This window comes from Pempheris klunzingeri, chromosome 2 (genome assembly GCF_042242105.1).
Source record: "Pempheris klunzingeri isolate RE-2024b chromosome 2, fPemKlu1.hap1, whole genome shotgun sequence".
Lineage (NCBI taxonomy): Eukaryota > Metazoa > Chordata > Actinopteri > Acropomatiformes > Pempheridae > Pempheris > Pempheris klunzingeri.
In genome coordinates, this window is record NC_092013.1 from 12,470,494 (window position 1) to 12,489,799 (window position 19,306).

The 19,306-nt window shown below is 40.1% G+C and overlaps 3 protein-coding genes across 4 annotated transcripts; 2 read left to right on the top strand and 1 right to left on the bottom strand.

The window, feature by feature from the left end:
* Window positions 1-43: 43 nt before the first annotated feature.
* cyb561d2 (cytochrome b561 family, member D2) lies at window positions 44-1,438 on the bottom strand. Its single transcript, XM_070849951.1, has 3 exons — window positions 1,306-1,438; window positions 1,181-1,218; window positions 44-859 (listed from the first exon to the last, which is right to left on the bottom strand). Exons 1-3 carry the CDS (start codon window positions 1,436-1,438, stop codon window positions 356-358), a joined length of 675 nt encoding a protein of 224 aa, XP_070706052.1. The 3' UTR covers window positions 44-355.
* A 5,098-nt stretch (window positions 1,439-6,536) lies between these two features.
* On the top strand, window positions 6,537-10,643 carry rassf1 (Ras association domain family member 1). Its single transcript, XM_070850360.1, has 6 exons — window positions 6,537-6,828; window positions 8,094-8,215; window positions 9,659-9,763; window positions 9,889-10,180; window positions 10,275-10,390; window positions 10,494-10,643. Exons 1-6 carry the CDS (start codon window positions 6,537-6,539, stop codon window positions 10,641-10,643), a joined length of 1,077 nt encoding a protein of 358 aa, XP_070706461.1.
* A 2,098-nt stretch (window positions 10,644-12,741) lies between these two features.
* Window positions 12,742-15,832, top strand: tusc2b (tumor suppressor 2, mitochondrial calcium regulator b). 2 transcript variants are annotated; one of them, XM_070843818.1, is made up of 4 exons: window positions 12,742-12,883; window positions 13,802-14,047; window positions 14,730-14,850; window positions 14,950-15,831. In XM_070843818.1, exons 2-4 carry the CDS (start codon window positions 13,899-13,901, stop codon window positions 15,013-15,015), a joined length of 336 nt encoding a protein of 111 aa, XP_070699919.1. In that variant the 5' UTR covers window positions 12,742-12,883; window positions 13,802-13,898; the 3' UTR covers window positions 15,016-15,831. The 2 variants fall into 2 exon arrangements, with proteins under 2 accessions (XP_070699919.1, XP_070699927.1); XM_070843826.1 differs by lacking the exon at window positions 12,742-12,883 and adding an exon at window positions 13,176-13,288 and having other exon boundaries at window positions 14,950-15,832.
* Window positions 15,833-19,306: the final 3,474 nt, after the last annotated feature.

The window sequence follows — 19,306 nt, forward strand, 5'->3', positions numbered from 1 at the left end:
TAAAAATATCTGAAACAACTCAACAAGGCCCAACATTAACTGTCAAATGAAAAGTGATTGAGTAATCTTTCATAGAAAACAATGCAGAGGACATGAGCACAGTGTCTTCAATGGGAACAACAGTCCTGTATGTGTGTGTGTAAATTGAGTAGAAAGGCAATGAAAAGCATTTCATTGTCCACATTTGGCACAGGTGCTTCATAATTTGACTTCGCAGAGGTGTACAGCTTCAGACATCAGTTCCCTTTTGACTTTCATGCAAATCAAACTGATTGTATGCGACAAAAAAAAAATCTAATTTCTTAGATAAACCTTGCACAGATGTTTTGTTAAAGTGTTGATGTCACATCTTGTGTCAAGAATGTAAGCGTTTCTTAGCCATGTACGCTCTGGAGACCTGGCTCATCATGACAAGGGTGCTGAGAGCAGGACAGAGGGCCGACAGGTACCAGGTGTACCCCCGGACAGATGCAGTGAACCAGGCAGAGCTGAGGCCGAGCAACAGGCTGACACTGCCGAGCAGGTACGTGACCAGTCCGGACGCTGCATGGTAGCGTTTGAGCTTGGCCAGGGACCAGCCTTTGGCCAGAGAGTGGTAGATGAGAGGCACAGCTGCCACAGACTGCACCCCCAGCACGCACACAGTGAACAGGCCCAGCAGGCCGTGCCACGAGGTGAAGTGGGGTTTACCATTCAGGTGTTTGTTGTAGGAGATGGCTGCCACACCCAGGACCGCACAACACGCACAGAGGCACTGCAGGATCCAGTGAGCGCGGCCTTTTGTCTTGTGTGGGAACCTTTTGATCAGGGAGCCGTAGGGGGAGAAAAGGAGTATGGCCTCGGTCATGAAGAAGGAGAACTAGTGGAAAAGGACGGAAAATTAAACAGAGATGCTACTCACAATCATCATCATTACTGATTTATCTTTTTGTCTATCAATATCTTCCCATTCCCAAACCCATATATTCAGCTTGTAGGTTTGTGAAGCTCCAACATCTGAAGTCTAACAGCAATTTTTCTTGAAAACACAGTTAAGAAAGTTAATCATCTAACAGGAGAGACGCCAATTGTTCTTCTGTTTCTAAATCAAGTGAATCACTGAATGAAAATGAAAACTGGTGTGTTTGATTGAACTTATTTCATGTGCTGAAAAAGATTTCATTTGAAAGCTTCAACTCACCGCTAGAGTCATGAAGAAGGGGTGCCAGGAAAACCAACCTAAAAAGAAATAAAAATTAAATGAAACACATGGTATCCAGCACAAACAGCAACATGAGGGGTGTTTTTAACAACAGGAGCACTCACTTGTACCAGGCCGGGACAGAACTGCGATGAACACAGTGAAAGAAAAGCAGGAAAAGTGAGTCAGTGCTGCGGAGCCTGTCCTGACAGAAGTGTAGCACCGAGGCTCACATTCAGCCTCTCTGTTGTGAGCCATGTTAAAGATAATGGAACAGGAGCAGCAGAGCTTCACCTGCAGCAGGAGGTCACCTCACGTGAACTGGAGCTGCACAGGTCCCCGCTGGCTTCTCCTGCTGAAGGTTTTGGAGGATTTAAAGCTCAGAGACTGAACTTTAAGAGGAGCCGACATTACCAGATAACTGTCAACTGTACCTCTCACTTTAACAGCATGTCTCTTACAGGAAAAAAAACAAAAAACAAAGTCAGACCTGTGTTACGTTCATACACTGTGTGGTTACGTTGCAACTTTAAGAAGAAAAAAAAACTTCCGGTTGGGTTTTTCAGAATAAGTGTTGCTTTACCAATCTACCATCATCACTCAAAAGACTACAAATACCTCAAAATACAAGCATACTGCATGTGCTGTTCTGTGGTTATATTATTCACAGTTTTTGAACTGCAGGATCCCTTGAAATGTAAATGATTGTGCACTCAAAACTGGATTAAAAACTGTGCCACTGTTGCAGAGCACCAGACTGCCAGCGGCCTCGATGTGTGTCAGCTGATTTGTGTTCATTTAAGTACAGTAAAGGCAGATTTGTATGGGAGCATGCATCATTTCAGTACGTTATCAAATGACATGTTAAGGGGTTTAAAACCTATGCAGCGTTATTACCTTTTTTGTCTACCTGTTTACACCGGGCACATTCTTTAATAATTTAATGTTTGACCAAATAACCACAAATAGGGGCTTTTAGCTTATTTTTGCCTTATAGCTAGATAGAAAGCTTATAAGGCCATGTATCGGCCCTAAACACTTGTGGTCTTCCCACGTTTTGGCTGTTTGTATATATATAATGCATGTTTAGACCTCATTTAAGCACTGCGTGGGCGTGCTACAACTGTGGTTTTGCTCCATCTGTCAGCGTGGGTGTGAAAACACTTGTATCATTATTATTGCATGAATTACTTCAAGTTTGGGACCTCAATAAATTCTAGCATGCAGTACCTCCAACTTGAGCTTGAACTCAAGTATTATTAACACCTGTGTGTGCGTTTGCAGGACCTTTAAACATAATGCAGAAGAATAAATTAGAACCAAACACTCCTACTCTAATGTATCCAGGAGCTCTCAGTTCACAGAGCTGCATCCTCTTAGGAGTTTTGACTGGTTCTCCAAGTTGACATTTCACATAAATAGGCCTTTTTTAAACATGTTTCTAATTTTTCAACTTGCGCTTTTATTCTGATGGTGGGATCCCCGGACGTCCTGTGGTCTTAACACACCCCCTCCTGGCTGACGTGGTGCCTCCTAGAAAGATTCCACATTTACATTTAGGGAGATTCATGTTATTTCAGGTTGAATCATGACTGGAGCTGTAGGTGCAGAGTTGTATTAAAGTTGCGATTAGTTGGAATATAATATAAATGGACACAAGTCAAACTACTACACATGATGAAGGCTGCAGTGAGGGTAAAATCAGTGCTTTGTTGGTTGAGCCGGATGGTTTAGGAAGTGATGTCTCAGACTAATACCACTCGTTCCCCATCCAACAACTCAGTGAACACTCACTGTTCAGTCATTCAGTTGGTATTGTGCTCCAATTACTCTCTAATAAGCTTGTGACTCTGCAGGGCCTCCACACACACTGAGCACACAGGCAGCAGGACAAAACAACAACATGGTCATTCAGGACATCCTCTCTCTCTCTCCCTCTCTGTCTCTCTCTCTCTCTCCCTCTCCCTCTCTCTCTCTGTCTGTCTGTCTCTCTCTCTTCTCCCTCTCTCTCTCTTCTCTCTCTCTCTCTCTCTCTCTCTCATCTTACATGCTGGCTGGGTTCCTCTTGCAACCAACACTGAGGCAAAACTAGTCGTGCATGTTGTCCAGATGGTGGCACTAAAATCTAACATCCAAATCAGACATCTTTTATCTCTTAAGTATCTCCACACTGGTTTTTAGTGAAGATTTTTAGTACAACATATACTGTATGGTCATTTTACAGAATATGATGGTTTAGCTGTATCCACCCAGTAGTTTATAAAGTACTGATAGTCCACTTATATAATATATAGAGGACTGATAATACAACACTCACATTGGGTATTCTCCTGCACCATGAGCATGTTCACGTCTTGCTGATAATATTTCCAACTTTCACTGAAGAGATAAGATCACGAATCCTTACATTGTTGTATTGGTACTCTTCCTCCACATGAGTCTCAGGATGACACACACATAGGTTTTATTCTATGACTTTAAATATGTCTTTGTTTCCAGTGCAGCTTTAGCTCTTTTGGAGCTAAAACTATTACAATTAGTATTAGTTTTACTTGTATTCGTGATACATGCGAAAAGATTGTCCCATGACATGATTCTTTAGGTTAACCAGCAGCTGTCCTTGTCTGTCACTGTGAGATGTTTCTCATGTCTGTCTACAAAGCCTGAAAGACTGAATAAACTCAGTGACGTAAACGAGAGAGTGATACTAATTATGAATCCTCATGATATTCTAATGTGCATGTCTGACTTGAGGGAGAGTAAGACGAGCCCGTCATCTGCCCCCCATATTTGAGCCTGGAGGCTTTTTCCTCATTTCCAAATGGCCTTTAATTAAACTTTAAACAGTCTATTCATTCCACACTGACATATCCGCCATTTGAGGAAAGTCACTCCTTTCAGACTGATCAGTATATCAATTTTTTAGATCCTTTACTGACTCATTAAATCCCTTTTGACAAAACTCGATTTTCACTTTGGTTGGGCTATAAAATAATTACATTGTGGATCTTATTATTAATGAACATCCAGTCCCAAAGACGTTTGAAGTGAGATTCATGCTTTTCTATGTACCACCAATCATCACATTTTCAACTTATTATTTTCCTTTTTTTTTTCTCCAACAATTTTATTTTGCCCAACGAGGAAGTGTTTTTGTTTTACAAACAAACATACCCTTTAAACATAAAATACATAAGACATATTACATACATGAACCTATACCTGATACCTTTTAAAATGTTACCCGCTGTCCATAGTTAAGAAAATAATAGTGGCTACCACTTCCTTTATAAGACATCCCCATCCCAATACATTCCTGAGTCATCAATGATAAACTCTGAAACCAGTGGTTACAGGCCATATATATCATTAATAAATGACTTTTAAATAAATAAAAAAGATGTTTTTATCAGTGAGTTATCAATGAGCTTCAAAGCACTAAAACATTTATCAACCATTAAAACAGTTATTTGTTACAGCATATAAATACTCTTTAAAGGTTATATTATTATAAAATGTGACCTGAATACAGTCTGCTTAATGATTAATGCCCATGAGTACAGTTTTTTTTATCCCTCTATCACGGCTCACATACAGTGTGTTTCTACTGTGAACAGGGGGGATTCCTCCTGTTCTGCCCCCATCAAGATGCTCTAATACATGTGGGATTAGACGGTAATCCCACACTCACATTGTGCATGCGCGTACTGCGCAAAGTGCGTGCGTCCAACTCGGGACGGTTCGGCGTTAACGACAAACTGCCTCCTCCAGCCTCCTCCTCTCCACATCTCCACCACGGTGAGTGGTGAATTCAACGAGGTGAGGTGATGTTTTTTTTATTCGCTGTTAGTTTGATTTGTTTGTTTGTGAACTGAGTTTGCCGTCCCGTCTCAGACAGGATTAAACCGGGCTGTCCCGTTTACAGACTGAGCTGCGCTTTACAAAAAATGTCAAATTAAAGAATTATCTCAACTTTAGTGCAGTAAATCAGGTTTTTACGCTCAGTGTCACTTTGAAATAACTTATGGCAAAACCAGCGAAGTGTGCAGGGATGAACCCGGCTACAATGTGCTCTTGTTGCTCTCTGTGGATAATTGCACCGTGTGGTGACCCACTTGGCAGAAGGAGCCCCGGGTTGTTCATATTCAAGTCACAAAGCAGCTCCACAGGAAAACTAATGAAAAGTTTCTGATGCACCTGTGACCGTTTTACACGGATTCTTCCCAGGGACACTCCAGAGGAATGTGTTCAGTTCAGAAAATGAGCCTCGGTATATTATTGTATGTGCATATTATTTCCTGTCCTCCTATCTGTTACTAGTAATGGAAGAAGGCAGTAATTTAGTGTTCAAGTACTCCATCACAAGTCAAGAATTCAAAACTCAGGTTAAAGTACAAAGTGTTTAAGTCTCAAGACTAAAAGTACTCATTATGCAGCCTGCAGAATGACCTGTGTCAGTGTTGTATAATTATAATTTTTATTGTTTAATATCACTGATGCATTAAGATGTGCGCAGCAGTTTTATTATTATAGGGGGTTGTGGTGAGGATTATTTTTTCTACATCATACAGTGCTGCATAGTTTCATCTAAAAAAAAAAAAAAAGCTTCATAGTTTATAAAAGTTTTCTGTGTAAAATCTCAATCTGTAAAATAACTACAGCAAACAGTGAAGGAAATGTACAATAGTCCTTGAAACATTGTGGAGAAGAAGTATAAAGTGGCAAAAAAATGGAAATATTCAAGTAGAGTACAACTACTTCAAATATGTCCATTTCACAGTTAAATGTACTTAGTTACAATCCACCACTCTGTCACACACATATGTAGCTATAGCTGCTGACATCCTTTACTGGCTGTGTGAAACAATAGATTTAAGTTAGTTGTGTGCTTTCTGATTTGAATGAATGAAATGCTTGGTGAAAGTGTTCAGTCTAAAATATGCAGTTTTATTCCAGTGTTACAGTATGAGTTGCCCCAGGATTGCACAGGATTATACTGGTCATTTTGACCCACATATTATATTAATCATAAGAATCCTGGCATCAGATAACAAACGTTAATCTTTTGTTTTTCCATTTGTGAGGCCCGTACCAAAATACAGCATGAACATTGATTTTACAAATTGTTTTGAATTGAAATTGATTTAAATATGTCCTAATGGTTTATGTTAAACTGACCCATACGTGTATTAATTATCTTGCAGCTTCTAAAGACTCTGCACAGCACACGGATCACCTTTCGGATACAAAGGTGCACATGCTCATGGTGTCGCCCCTCAGGGATGGATGTGCACCCACACTAGCTCATGGGCAGGAAGTGCTCACCTGACATGCCAGTGTCTGTATTACGGACAGGATGTCTAAATGTGAGCTGATTGAGCTGAAGGACCTCAGTGTAAATGACACCATTGAGCTCGCTCCTCCTGCGGCACGCACAGCGCCTCCACCTGTGAACCCAGGTCAGCCGAGCCACTACCATGTCGTCCGTCTGGTTGGGGACAGCGTCAGCATCGAGGCGCCCCAGTCTCAGGTAGGAGAGGTTGGAGTGGGTCACGACTTCCAGCCCTACAGTCACACCCACCTCACTTGGTGTGACCTCTGTGGAGAATTCATCTGGGGTCTTTTCAAGCAAAGTTTACGCTGTGCCAGTGAGTACTTTCTGAATTTATTATGAATTTATTTAAGTTTGGTAATATTCAGCATTTTTCTTTTTAACCATTAAGTGAATAGTATTTCCTGTTTAGCCAACACCTTATTTTTGAGTGCCATGTTGTTGTCCAAAAAGCTATTAAAAACACATCAATGAGCAACACTGTGAATTTTATTCCTTCATTACCATCAACATGGACACTGTAGATACTCACTGGTGCATCAAATGTGTATTAATCGATAGCTGAAAATAGTCCACGGCAAATGCACTATTTAATCCTGTTTGAGTAATATTTGCTAAAAACGACAGTCCCCTGCCATTGAGTAAATTACTAAGCCATATTTTAAATGGAAGTGTATATTAAATACTTGTTCTTAAAGATGTATGTGTTTAGTGGAAACTAATGGGCTTGGCGCTGAGAGGCATTTACTGGTTTCAGAAGTCGGAAGTCAGAGTCAGAGTTGTTAATTTTGGCAATAAGACAAATATAGAAAAACACCGGCCTCATCCTTTAAGTTTGGAGCATACATGATAAGCATGTTTTGTAACCACTGACCTAAAAAGCAAAGAAACACAACCAGCCACTAAATCTTAACTGCACAATGACATACAGTGTATCAGAGACATTGTGTTGGTATGAAGAAATAACCATTAACATCTTAAGAAATGGTTTAAAATGCCCCCCCAGTTAAAGCCCCAATCAGCTCTGTAACCTCACTGCAAAATAAAGTCATGTCCATTGCAGAGCTGTGATATAGTTTTCTTTTCCTTGTATCACTAGTGCGCAGGATGCTCATGTTTTTTTTTCCATTCATGAGAAACTTTATCACAGAGTTTGTCCTAATCTGTAGGAAGCTCTGGTGAGTTTCATGTTTGCACAGACAGTTCCTGGAAATATATGTTTGTTTTTATCATACACTTCAGGCCTTTCTGTCCCAGTTCAACAGAGAAATTAACTAATGGAGCTCCGTAGAGACAAAGTAATAACAGCCTTTAACATCCCAATAAGAATATCAAACATGAGCAATTTTTATTTTGTGCTTACAAATATTTTGGTATGTTGCTTAGATGATGCATGTTGGTCATTGTATTCTGGTGATGTTTTTCAGCACAGATTACTGAACAAAATCCACAGCAGAGGGCTCTGCACAACAAGTGCTGACAGTTAGCCAAAGAATAACTGAGAATGCAAAAATGTGCACCCTCTAATGGTAAACTCTCTCTCTCTCTCTCTCTCTCTCTCTCTCTCTCTCTCTATCTCAGACTGTAGTTATACTTGCCACTACCGCTGCCGACCATTCATCCAGCTGGACTGCAGCTCAGATTGCCTGTTACTAGACCAGGAAGATTTCTGTGTCGACTCCATTGAGACAGACACAAATGTGGTGAGGATCAAAACTATAGTCAAGTATTTTTTTCCGTAGTACCTTTATGTAGAAAGGAGTCCTCATTGGACTCTTTTATTATTTTCCCCAAACTAATACTTTACAGATATATTACAGAAAACAGAAAAAACTGATAAGAGACAGATTGATTTAAATGTACAGGGAGAACTGTGTTCATACTGTGCAGGTCAGAGCAGATGGAGGCCACCAGATTGTCCGCTGCTCTCTACTGAGTATGAATGTGCCATATGTCCTCAAAGACACTGGTTTTATTGCCTCTTCGTTGTCATGGCATCTTTACAGAAAGTAATTTAGGAGAGAGCTTAGGGGAGGGGACAACTTAACTTCACAGTAAAACAACTGTCTTCATTTCAGAGTCACAATGGGGCATTCCTGTGAAAACCAGGATAAACCTCTTTTAGATAGTTTTCTATCATTTATAATTCTCCATATCTCAACTTCAATAATCAGGAGACTTTATTATTGTGAAACTCACTATTCTGCCACACCTTGTGACTCAGAAAGTGACAGATTCAGATATTTCCCCCAGAAAGCAAAAAGTCACAAATCATGATTTCTATCTGATTGTATTGTCTTTATTTTGTTGGTTCCAGTGTAGTCACATCCACAGAAAATCATGTATAAAACCAGTGCACAAAGGCATGTCTGACTGTCGGACAAGTTCATTAATTATAGTTTTTTAGGCCCTAAAAGGCAACCCCCCTAGACTTTGTTAAAAGATGGAGCTAAATAATACATTTCTCAAAAATAAAGCTATTAGTTGAGCTGTGGGGAAACAGGAAAACAGGAAACTACATTTTAATGTTAATATGTACATGCACATCAACAATAAAACCAGCTCTTAGGATAATTGGAGCAGATCTCCCTGGGGTGGGCTGGCCCTTTAGACATCTTAGCGAGATTTTATTGTCAGGGAGGAGCAAATGGAAATGCTGAGGTCAGAAGAGGTGTTAGCAAAACCAAATCTCTCCAGACAGAAGACAGAAACAGAGGAAAGCTAAGATTAAGATTTTGGTGATGAGACAAATCTAAAAAGGTTTAGCGAAATGACCTGGGGAAGCACAGAAAGTGACACATTCTGCTGTCAGGAGGACGGTACTTCAGAGCTGGAACTGTACTTTACTGCATACACATCTTTCTTTCACAAGACCAGAGGATCAGCGGTGAGGCTGTGACATAATCCATCACTCCTGAAGGCTAAAAAGGCTGTTTTCACTCTCTGTTTAGATAATTATATTAAATCATGTCGTTATTTTCTAACTAGAGACCTTTAGAGCTTGAATCGATTTTACATTGATGCCCGTTCATCTGTTCTCTGTCACTTTCTGTTTCTGTTCATCCTTGAGCTCACTGGTGAGGACGAGCTGTCTGCTGACATGATGTGGCCCACTTTCTGTATGCTACCTGCTCTTTTTTTTTTAGGATGAACAGATCGCTACAGGTAAAGAGGAGTTGACTGTTAGTGAGATTCAGCACAAGGTCAAGGAATATAATTCGCAGATCAACAGCAATCTCTACATGGTTGTTGTGAGTGAACATTCATTCATGCAAAAATGTGTATTTAAACTGTAAGTTAATTGTATTGGTGTGTAATAGTTTGCAGCCTTTGTTGAATTTGTATGAGACAGTTTTTTTTCTTGTCTATTTTGCAGAATAAAGACGGGTCGTACACTGGTTTCATCAAGGTCCACTTTCAGTTAGCGCGTCCCATCTCCCTCCCTCCCTCTCAGAGCCTGTGCTCGACTCAGGTGGATCAGGATCAGCCGGGCGGACGGATGAAACGGCGGACATCTTTCTACCTCCCCAAAGACACCGCCAAGCACCTGCATGTGAGCTCCCAAACGAGTGTGCGAGAGGTCATCGAGGCATTGCTCAACAAGTTCACCGTGGTGGACAACCCAGCCAAGTTTGCCCTGTTCGAACGCACCGAGAGACAAAGTCAAGGTAGCAACCCTCAGTAACCTGCAGTTACAGTTCTGCAAAAACAAAACAGAAGCATGTATTAAGTTCTAACAATGCTAAATTGTATACCTTTTAGTGTACATGCGTAAGCTGTCTGATGATGAGTGTCCCCTCTACCTGCGCCTGTGTGCTGGCCCCAGTGAAAAGGTCTTGAGTCTGGTTTTGAAGGAGAATGAGACAGGGGATGTGAATGTAAGTTTCTATTTGGCTCTGAGAATTAATTCATATGATGAAATTGCGAATATATGCTGTACATATACAAGTGATTTTAATGTGAAATTGCTGTCCTCCACAGTGGGATGCATTCAGTTTTCCTGAGTTGTGCAACTTCCTGCGCATCCTGCAGCGTGAGGAGGAAGAGCACGTACGGCAGATTGTGAAGCGCTACTCTCTTGCCAGAGACACGATGAAGCAGGCCATGGCGAGGATTACTACTCCTGGTTGACTCTGAAAGGTTCAACCGATCTTCACGTTTAAACATGAAGATGAATATTGTGCCACTTTGAATAGAATTGTTGATCAGCGATGGAAAAGGGAAGGGAAGAGCTCAGACAATGACATTGTTCTGAATAAATGTTGTTTATGAGGCAGAAATACTGCTGTTACATTTAATGTGAACTACCTGGTAGTTTTGTGCAAGCAGAGCCACTGAATGGGGAGAAGGAGATTATCCTTGACTTAACTGGATTCAATTCTTTGTTGAATACTCATGCTGCTTGATTTCATTATTTATAGTGGTTTTAAAAACACAAATTTCATGTCTCTGGTCATTTATCGTGTGATAGGTTCATTTATATTCTGTGAAGCTGTTTTTGGTTAAATTTTAGCACTTTGAGGAACCTGTGAAATGGATTTGGGTAAAAAAAAATGTGAAATGCTGTGTTATGCTGTGTGCATTCTAATAAATTCATGATAATAAATAATGATCATTGATACAGTGATTTTGAATTCGGTGTGTATTTGTACTTGGGTGCAAATAGCCACTATTCGGCTATTTACACCTGGCCTGGTTACTCTGTATAACTTACAATGCAGGTTAATGAGGATGTAGCAGTTAAATGGTTTGGATACTGTACTACCCCACCACCACCCAGAAGAGTGGTGTTTGTGTGAGTACATAGTAAATAGTGAATTATATTCATTCATTTGTTAACTTATATGTGCAAATTTCTTTTATTGTTACAAATTTTTGGTTGCAGTTTGGTTAGGTGTAGGCACCAAAACTACCAGGTGAGATTTAAGAAAAGATTATGGTTTTGGTTAAAATAATAGCTCCAATACAAATATAAAAGTGAGGTATATCAGAAATATCTTCTTTCCAACATACACCCGAGTGAAAAAAAACACATTGACAACTGACACTTGAGTGCCTTTTAAATCAAGTACTCAGACTGTGTGTTAGACTAGAAGTTCTCATTCTAGTGCGGTAAACCGAAGAACACTATTTGGCCAATATTGATCCATAACACACATATGTTACTGCTGAACATTCAATACCACTGGTGTTTATAAACTGCTATAACAGCTCCACTCCTCTGGGAGGGCTTTCCACTAGATTTTATAACTTGGCTGCAGGGATTTGTTCTTAAACAGTGACGAGATCTGGGAGGTCGGGCACTGATGCTCTGAAATAAGGCCCGGCTCGTAGAGTGATTATAGTTTTGTATTTTTCATTAGTTTTTATTTTTATTTCTTTTTTTTCCAATTCAGTTTAGTTTCAGTTAGAGTGGGCTTGCTCATTTCAGTTACCTTTTTTATTGTTTAAAATGTTTAGTTTTAGTTTAGTCTTCATTAGTTTCCGTATTAGTCTTAGTTTTTATTTTATTATAGTACAGGGGTATTTGTCAGGGGCAGATTTAATAACTTCAGAGTTGGTATTACAATACAAACACAACACTTGAAGGCAGTTGACCCCCAGTCATGTAGACCCGCCAGTCCCAACAAACGTGCACCAAGGCCTCCTCCTGCTTGCTGTGTTGACAAATTTGACCAAGTTAATGAAAACTGAAATTAAAGACATTCCCTGCATACATATTTTAAAATTTTTACTTTGTTTTGTGAGTACACAATACCATTTCAATTAGTTTTATTTCAGCTAAAATGTCACACCTTGCTTTAGTTGTTAGTTTAGTTCTAGTTTATTATAGTAACCTTGCTGGGTTGTTAGTGTTCAGAATCAACCCAGGATGTTGGAAGAGGTTAAAGTCAGAGTCATGTGCAGGCCAGTCAAGTTCTTCCATGCTGAACTAAGAAAAGTATGCGTTTATGGGCCTTGCTTTGTGGAGGCTGCTGGTATCCAGTTGTAATGACATTTATTTCAAATATTACTGTATGCTGCAGCACTAAGAACCCTTATTTTGGAACTAAAGGACCCAGCCTAAAAAAATGAAAAACAGCCTGAGGTACCCAAAAGTATGAGGTCGTATAGTCTAACATGGTGACATTTACTTTGCACAGTCTTGTAGTTTCATGTTCTGTCCATGTGGTTGCGTTAGTTCACCACTGCCTGTAAAGCAGCAGCCGGAGAAAAACACGGAGAAGAAGAGCGTGTAACGTCACCAAGTTAGCATAAACAGCTAGCTGTGTGTTTTATGAGGTCTTTGCGTGTACAGACTTAGCAACCCAGCAAGACAAATTAATCAGAGAACATTTCTTACCAACGAACCAACGAAAACCCAACTTTAGGTATGTTTTAGCTAACGTAAGCTACCTAAACTGACTCGACAAACGCTTGTAATTAAACGTGCTAACGTTAGCCTTTGGCAGCGTCAGTAAATGTTATTTATGTAAAACGGATAGAAACATGTTGACCTGGCTAATGCTAGTAGTGCTAACTGTCTTTTTGTAATGTTAATGTCAGCAGCCATGACATGAAGTGACATAACAGCTACTGTAACCAGCGCAAGCAGGACCAATTTCATAATGATCTTGTCGGTCAAAGCTAACTTGCTAGCATAGTTAGCTGTGGTGTCCTGACAACCTTAATGTTTCCGAGCCCTCTGGACTCTGAAGGGGAGCTGACCGACGTTACTCAGCATTTTCTTATTTTCCAAACATCAATTTAACCCGATTGGATCGTGTGACAGTGGAGTGCTGTCAAGTTTACGGCGTTATCAGGCTTTGTTACTATAATGTCGCTTTGTCAGGTTGCTCTTTCGTGTAACTGGCCTGCTAACAGCTAGACTCTGATATATGGACACAGGACTGAAATTATGACCAGACTGGCCTCGACATCCGTCTGAGTTTTGTCTCCTGTTTGTCCTCTAATCGGTGTCTTGTGTGTTAGCTGTAAGCAAGATATGATCAGATATAATATAATATAATTAGTTGAAAATGCTATGGAACAGCCTAATGGCATCTACGGTGTCTTTTGCTGTGAATATAAATACAAATGCACATGTGCTGTGGTGTAGTATGTTGTAGCCCATTTGCTTTCTCTTCTCTCATATTTGAGGTGAAATGTGTCTGTGGTAACTCCTTTCTTGTCCCCTGAAAATGGGTGTCAGGATCAGCGTCTTAATCTAAAATAAAAAAATGTTTTTGCTTGTGTTATAGTACATTGCCTGAAATGAGTCCTCCGTTTTTATGTATCGCTTTTCATAGGTTTCATCTTCTGTAGGTCACATTTCATCTGGCACAGTAACGCTGTAGCACCACTGGCAGTCCTGTGACCCAAGAAAATAATGTGCTGCAGCTGAAGATGGGTGGTAGCGGCTCCAAATCCAAAGGATTTTGGCCTTTTTCTGGCTCAGGTAGCACTGACGATCCAACCAAAGATGGAAACGAGCAGGCAATGGCGAGAGTTCGAAGTTTCCCAGGTGCCACACCGTTTGTGTTTACTAGACGAAGGTAAATATAGCCTCATGTGACATCGTACTCATTATACAGGTGTTGTAGCAGACTTACTCATACACTGAACATTTCTCATAATCAAAGCTCCGTATCGATGTGATGGCGTTGCCACGATAATGTGTCCACTCTATCTTCATTCTCCTTGTTTATAATGTGACAGGAGTGGATACAAGCATCATGTTCTGCTGCTGTAGCTGTTCTGTTGTGGCCTCAGCTGCCCTCGTATACACCACTATTGCAAGAACCGGGCATTTTACCCACAGGAATACCGCTGACAGAATTTTTTGATTACTTAAGCTATTTAAAGTAAACTACACATTGTAATTTCCAAAATTCCAAGGAGGCTCGCCAAAATATAAACAAACTAAGTAGCTTGTTGTGTGTTTTTTAAATGCTCAAATGCTTGTGGGCTTGACACCCTAAAACCACATTTAGCTGTGATTGTGTAATTTTTAGTAGCCTTCTCCAAGACTTTTGTCTTTCTCTTTGTGTAACACCAAATGCGTTATGTGTGAAAATAATGTTTGACTGCATTGTGATTAAAAATTACTGATAAATTACCTTTGTAATGTATCTTGTAATACTATCAACAATCAGTTATTTTAGTATCTGCTGAAGGTTTGAATACACATTGGCATATTATGTCTGTACAATAGTTAATTTTGTGTCTCTGCTGCAGCTCTTTGTACTTTGATGAAGACGGCGACTTGGCCCATGAGTTCTATGAAGAGACAATTGTGACAAAAAATGGACGTAAAAAAGCCAAGCTGAAGAGGATTCAAAAAAACCTAACACCTCAGGTGAGGATATAGTAATCCCAACACAAGGGCTTCACTCGCCAACAGTTGTTCTCTGTATTACCACCCTGAACATCTCTGATCCCTTCTGTGTCCTTCCAGGGAATTATAAAGCTGGACCACCCTTGCATCCACGTAGATTTCCCAATCGTCCTCTGTGAAGCCTGATGATGTCTGAGGAGCGTCTCAGACAAGCCACTGTGTCAACTCCGTCCTGTGGTTTCCGCTACAGCTGGAAGCCTGAACCACCGTTTAAAATAACAAGATCTCTTGATATATTTGATGCCCTTATGTGGACAAGCTGATGCGATGTGTGCTGAGCCTCTGCATGTGATCTGTTTTTGGCTTGTGTGCAGTTAGACACAGACTAGGTCACCGATGGAGATCGAGAAGGGTGCCAAGTTGGTAAAACCAGTTTACAGATCATGGTTTGTATGCATGTAAGTGTGGATATGTGTGGGAACACAGGATGAAATGTGACGGGAGTCCTGAAATCATTGCTGCAGATTGTTTTCTGGTATGATTCACTGAACTCGAGGAGTTTAAGGAGGTTGTGACCAGCTCCTCCCTCTGTCACGTCATATCTAGAGGGGGAAAGTTTAAGTGCACACATTAGTTTTTTGACACCATCTTGACTTGCTTTGTTATGCATGGAACAGGATCTGCTTATTGGTAATAGACTAGGGAGTTGACAATCAGAGGCCCACAAAATCTGAAGTGGATTAATGTCATATTATAATGTTGGATGGACTGGCTTCACTGACCTCAGAGCCACACATGTACACAGCAGCAGTGAGTTTAGTGAGAGATCCTGTTGTTTTCTTTGCTGCTTTGGCATACTATGTTTCACTTTTAATTTATTATAACTGTTTTTTAATTACAATTTAAAATGCAAAGCTGTGTCATGGTACTTTTTTATGTCATTACAGTACAGTTGAAGAGCATATTAAAGTGATTTTACTTCACAAGTTATTAAAGGAAAGAAAATCCACAGATGTATTTTAGAATTATTGCCTATGAAATTCATGGGGGGTGGGGGGGGGTTACAACTAAAAAGTTACACATGGGGAGTTTTTAATTAGCGCAGTACAGTTAAAATCAATTTCTGAATTTATTTTTAACTCAAAGTCTACTTACTAGGATTTCTATTCAATGGTTATGTTCCCCCCCAACAAATCCTATATGACAGCTTGTAAAGGCATGACGCAAAGAACTGTACTGGGGTCCAAAAAGTTAGACCTGCATGTTCAGAAATATTTAAGGAAACTAAACCAGCAGCTTTAAAGAGAGCCATATCAGTCTGTATTTCTAAAATCCTGACTGACAACATACACTGCTCATAAAATGAAGGGAACACTTAATCATCACAGTATAACACCAAGTCAATTAAACTTCAGGGATATCAATCTGTCCAGTTAGGAAACATAAGCGATTGTGAATCAATTTCACCTGTTTTGATGCAAATGAAAAATGACAACAGGTGCACTGGAGAGGCAACAGCAAGACAACCCCCAAAAAGGGAATGATTTTACAGGTGGTGGCCACAGACAATTATTCTTTCCTTGTCCTTCCTGACTGATTCCTCTCTGCTAGTGTCCTTGTCACTACTGGTAGCATGAGGCAGTACCTGCAGCCCGTTCAGGTTGCACAGGTAGTCCAGCTCCTCTAGGATGGCACGTACGTATATCCATACGTGCAGTCGCAAGGTTTGCTGTGTCTCCCAGCAGAGTTTCAAGAGCGTTGAGGAGATACCAGGAGGCTGTTAAATGAGGAGAACTGGACAGGGCCGTAGAAGGAGGAACAAGAGGAGCACTGCCAGGGCCCTACAAAATGACCTCCATCGGGCTACCGGTGTGCAAGTTTCTGACCAAACTGTCAGAGACAGACTCCATGAGGGCCAGACGTCCTCTAGTGGGACCTCAGACATTTGCAAAGTTTAAAGAAAAGTTTTTATAGCCTGTGTGACACCAGCTCCATCTGGAGTTTTGTTTATGAGACAGCTTGTAATTTACAATCCAACCTACAGTAAGAAAAAGCATGAAGTTACAGGAGGAGATCTCTTTTCACCTGCATCAAATGTGGCTTTATATAACAATTGTTTGGCAAGATAATAAGAGCAATTTTTCTAATCTTTTATAACAAAGTCGGCGTGCTGGTGAGAGTTGTAAACACTGAAATGAACTGACAGGACCTGTTCACCCATGCAGTGGAAGTAATGCTCTTGACCTTCACCTGTGATGAAATTAGCCACCTGCATAGGAAATTGCAAAAGCAAACCACTGTTTGGGGGAGGGGAGTAAAGTGTATGTATGTGTGTGTGTCTGCTAATGAGGGATGGCTTGAGGTAAGAGAGAAGTGAAGGCCGTCAATGCGGTCTCCATGGGAAAGGGTTTTCTACAAAGCTGTCAGTGATATTGTTCTCCATCAAGGATAAAGACGGCTGCGCCAAAATCCACTCCACTTTATTGCTTCCATGAAATGATTTTACTCTACACAGGTCTTTGTGCTTTTCAACCTCTGGGCAAGTACCTTTTTTTTTAGATGAGTCTGGGGGAGAAATGGCAGAACAATTACTCTGTAATGTTTACTTTCACAAAGCTCTAATATTATGCGAGGTCATGAGGTGAACTGCAGTATTGAGGTTAAAAGAAAAGATTTGACTCAGCAAACCACCCACCCTCTGGCTTTGCTGACAAACGCCTGGGCACATTTAAAGACATGAAATCACAGAGTAAGGTACAAGTCACAGGAACCATTACCATCTTTTATTTTGTCATTAAAAAGAATTTGTGAAATATTCTATGTTGTTGCATTTCCATGTTGGAAAATACATTTTCAGAAGAGGAATCTATTTGGTCGTGAGGTCTTAGTGTATTTTGAAAAAATGGGGGTAATGAGGTCGACTGTGTGAAAATACATGCTTTGTCAATATAAGCACATTCTTTAGGTATGTGCATGTTCTTTAGGTGCAAACAGAGGTACAATGGCTCTTTTAGTTCGATAAAAGATAATCAGTTTGCAGAGTCATGTTTACATTCTCAGCTCTAGAAAATGTTTCTGTTTTGTCATATGTGAGTCTTAACAACCCAGCCGGCACGACTAAAGCCACCAATTTATAAAACAGCGGCACAAGTATTGGCACCCACAATGAGTCACAACGTGGTGAAGCCGCTTGGTGGCATCGGGCCTCTCCTTAGTTCTTGCTGGTCTTCATATCTTACCACAAATGCCTGTGGTAACAACTTTTACTCACTATGAATGCTCATAACTCACAAGAAAGTACCTGTAAGAATATAAAATATTTTAGTTTTAACACATCATCTACTACTCAGGAAATGTGTTTTGGAGGCCTAAAATCCTCATAATGGACACCAAAGCCTTTATATCTCAAATGTGTGCGTGGTTTACCCAAGCAAATTAAACACAGACAACTCCTGAGAATCTTCAGAAAGCACGTCCGCTAGAAATCCTGTTTGTGATTTGATTTCTGTTGAGTCATGACGGTAAAATCTATTTATTGTGCTGTCTACTACTTTAGTGTCTTACTGCTTTAAGTCTGAGTTTCCACTGGATACTGGTTTAAAGTACTTTAAACAGTATAGATTTGAATCTGACTCAGATGGATAATTTCAGATGAGCAGGGAAAAAGTTTCTCTTTAAAACTCTTTTTATTCAGAAGGAAAGGAGGGGAAAATCCAGCAGTGAGGTGTTTTTCACATGTGTGTGCAAGATTGAGGTTAACCAGAGGTGGAGTCTGCTGGGCATTTAAATACCAGTCAAGAGGTGGATTTCAACACAGAACGAACAAATGCTTTTGTCTATTACAATAGATCAGAATAACAAACGTGATCTGATCTCAACCCTAAACAACTGGAACAGCTTGACCAAACTACTTTTATCTGGCGATCAGAGAAGAAAGGGGGTGCTGGTAAGAGAAAAATGACAGATTCAAAAACATATTGTTATGTTTTTAATAATGGTTGCTGTATGAACATAAAAAAAACTTGCACAATGGGACATTTGTTGTTATTCAGAGCAAACTCATATTATTATAATATTATTGTTAATACTAAAATAGTGCTTTATTACCTACTCTGAGAAAGATGCAAATAGCCTGGGAAGTTTGTAAATGATGATCTAAAACTCCTTTTAAGTTGCCAAATGATGTGCAGGTCAGTGCAGTCAATGAAACACTCATGGTCACAGCAAATGCAAACAAAATAGGGTTTAAGTGAGGACATTGTCTCTAATGACCAGTTGGTTCCACCAGCTTTTGCTGAATGCCATTTTTTACATTAGACATAAATGTTTTTTTACACAGTAACGACAAAACCTTGCTGACCAAACCAGCTTCTCAGCAGGAACAGCACTGTGAGAGGATCACTACTTGGTCTCATCAATGAAAGTTTCCTTTACAATTAATTCAGACCACAACTTGCAGAACAGACTACTTTGGTCT

Coding starts and splice junctions, on each gene's coding strand:
- cyb561d2 (XM_070849951.1), bottom strand. CDS start 1,438: ATGGCTCACAACAGAGAGGCTGAATGTGAGCCTCGGTGCTACACTTCT. Junction 1,219..1,305: donor TCTGTCCCGGCCTGGTACAA/GTGAGTGCTCCT, acceptor ATTTCTTTTTAG/GTTGGTTTTCCTGGCACCCC. Junction 860..1,180: donor CCTTCTTCATGACTCTAGCG/GTGAGTTGAAGC, acceptor CTTTTCCACTAG/TTCTCCTTCTTCATGACCGA.
- rassf1 (XM_070850360.1), top strand. CDS start 6,537: ATGTCTAAATGTGAGCTGATTGAGCTGAAGGACCTCAGTGTAAATGAC. Junction 9,764..9,888: donor GCAATCTCTACATGGTTGTT/GTGAGTGAACAT, acceptor TCTATTTTGCAG/AATAAAGACGGGTCGTACAC. Junction 10,391..10,493: donor ATGAGACAGGGGATGTGAAT/GTAAGTTTCTAT, acceptor TGTCCTCCACAG/TGGGATGCATTCAGTTTTCC.
- tusc2b (XM_070843818.1), top strand. CDS start 13,899: ATGGGTGGTAGCGGCTCCAAATCCAAAGGATTTTGGCCTTTTTCTGGC. Junction 14,048..14,729: donor TTTGTGTTTACTAGACGAAG/GTAAATATAGCC, acceptor TCTCTGCTGCAG/CTCTTTGTACTTTGATGAAG. Junction 14,851..14,949: donor AAAAAAACCTAACACCTCAG/GTGAGGATATAG, acceptor GTGTCCTTCCAG/GGAATTATAAAGCTGGACCA.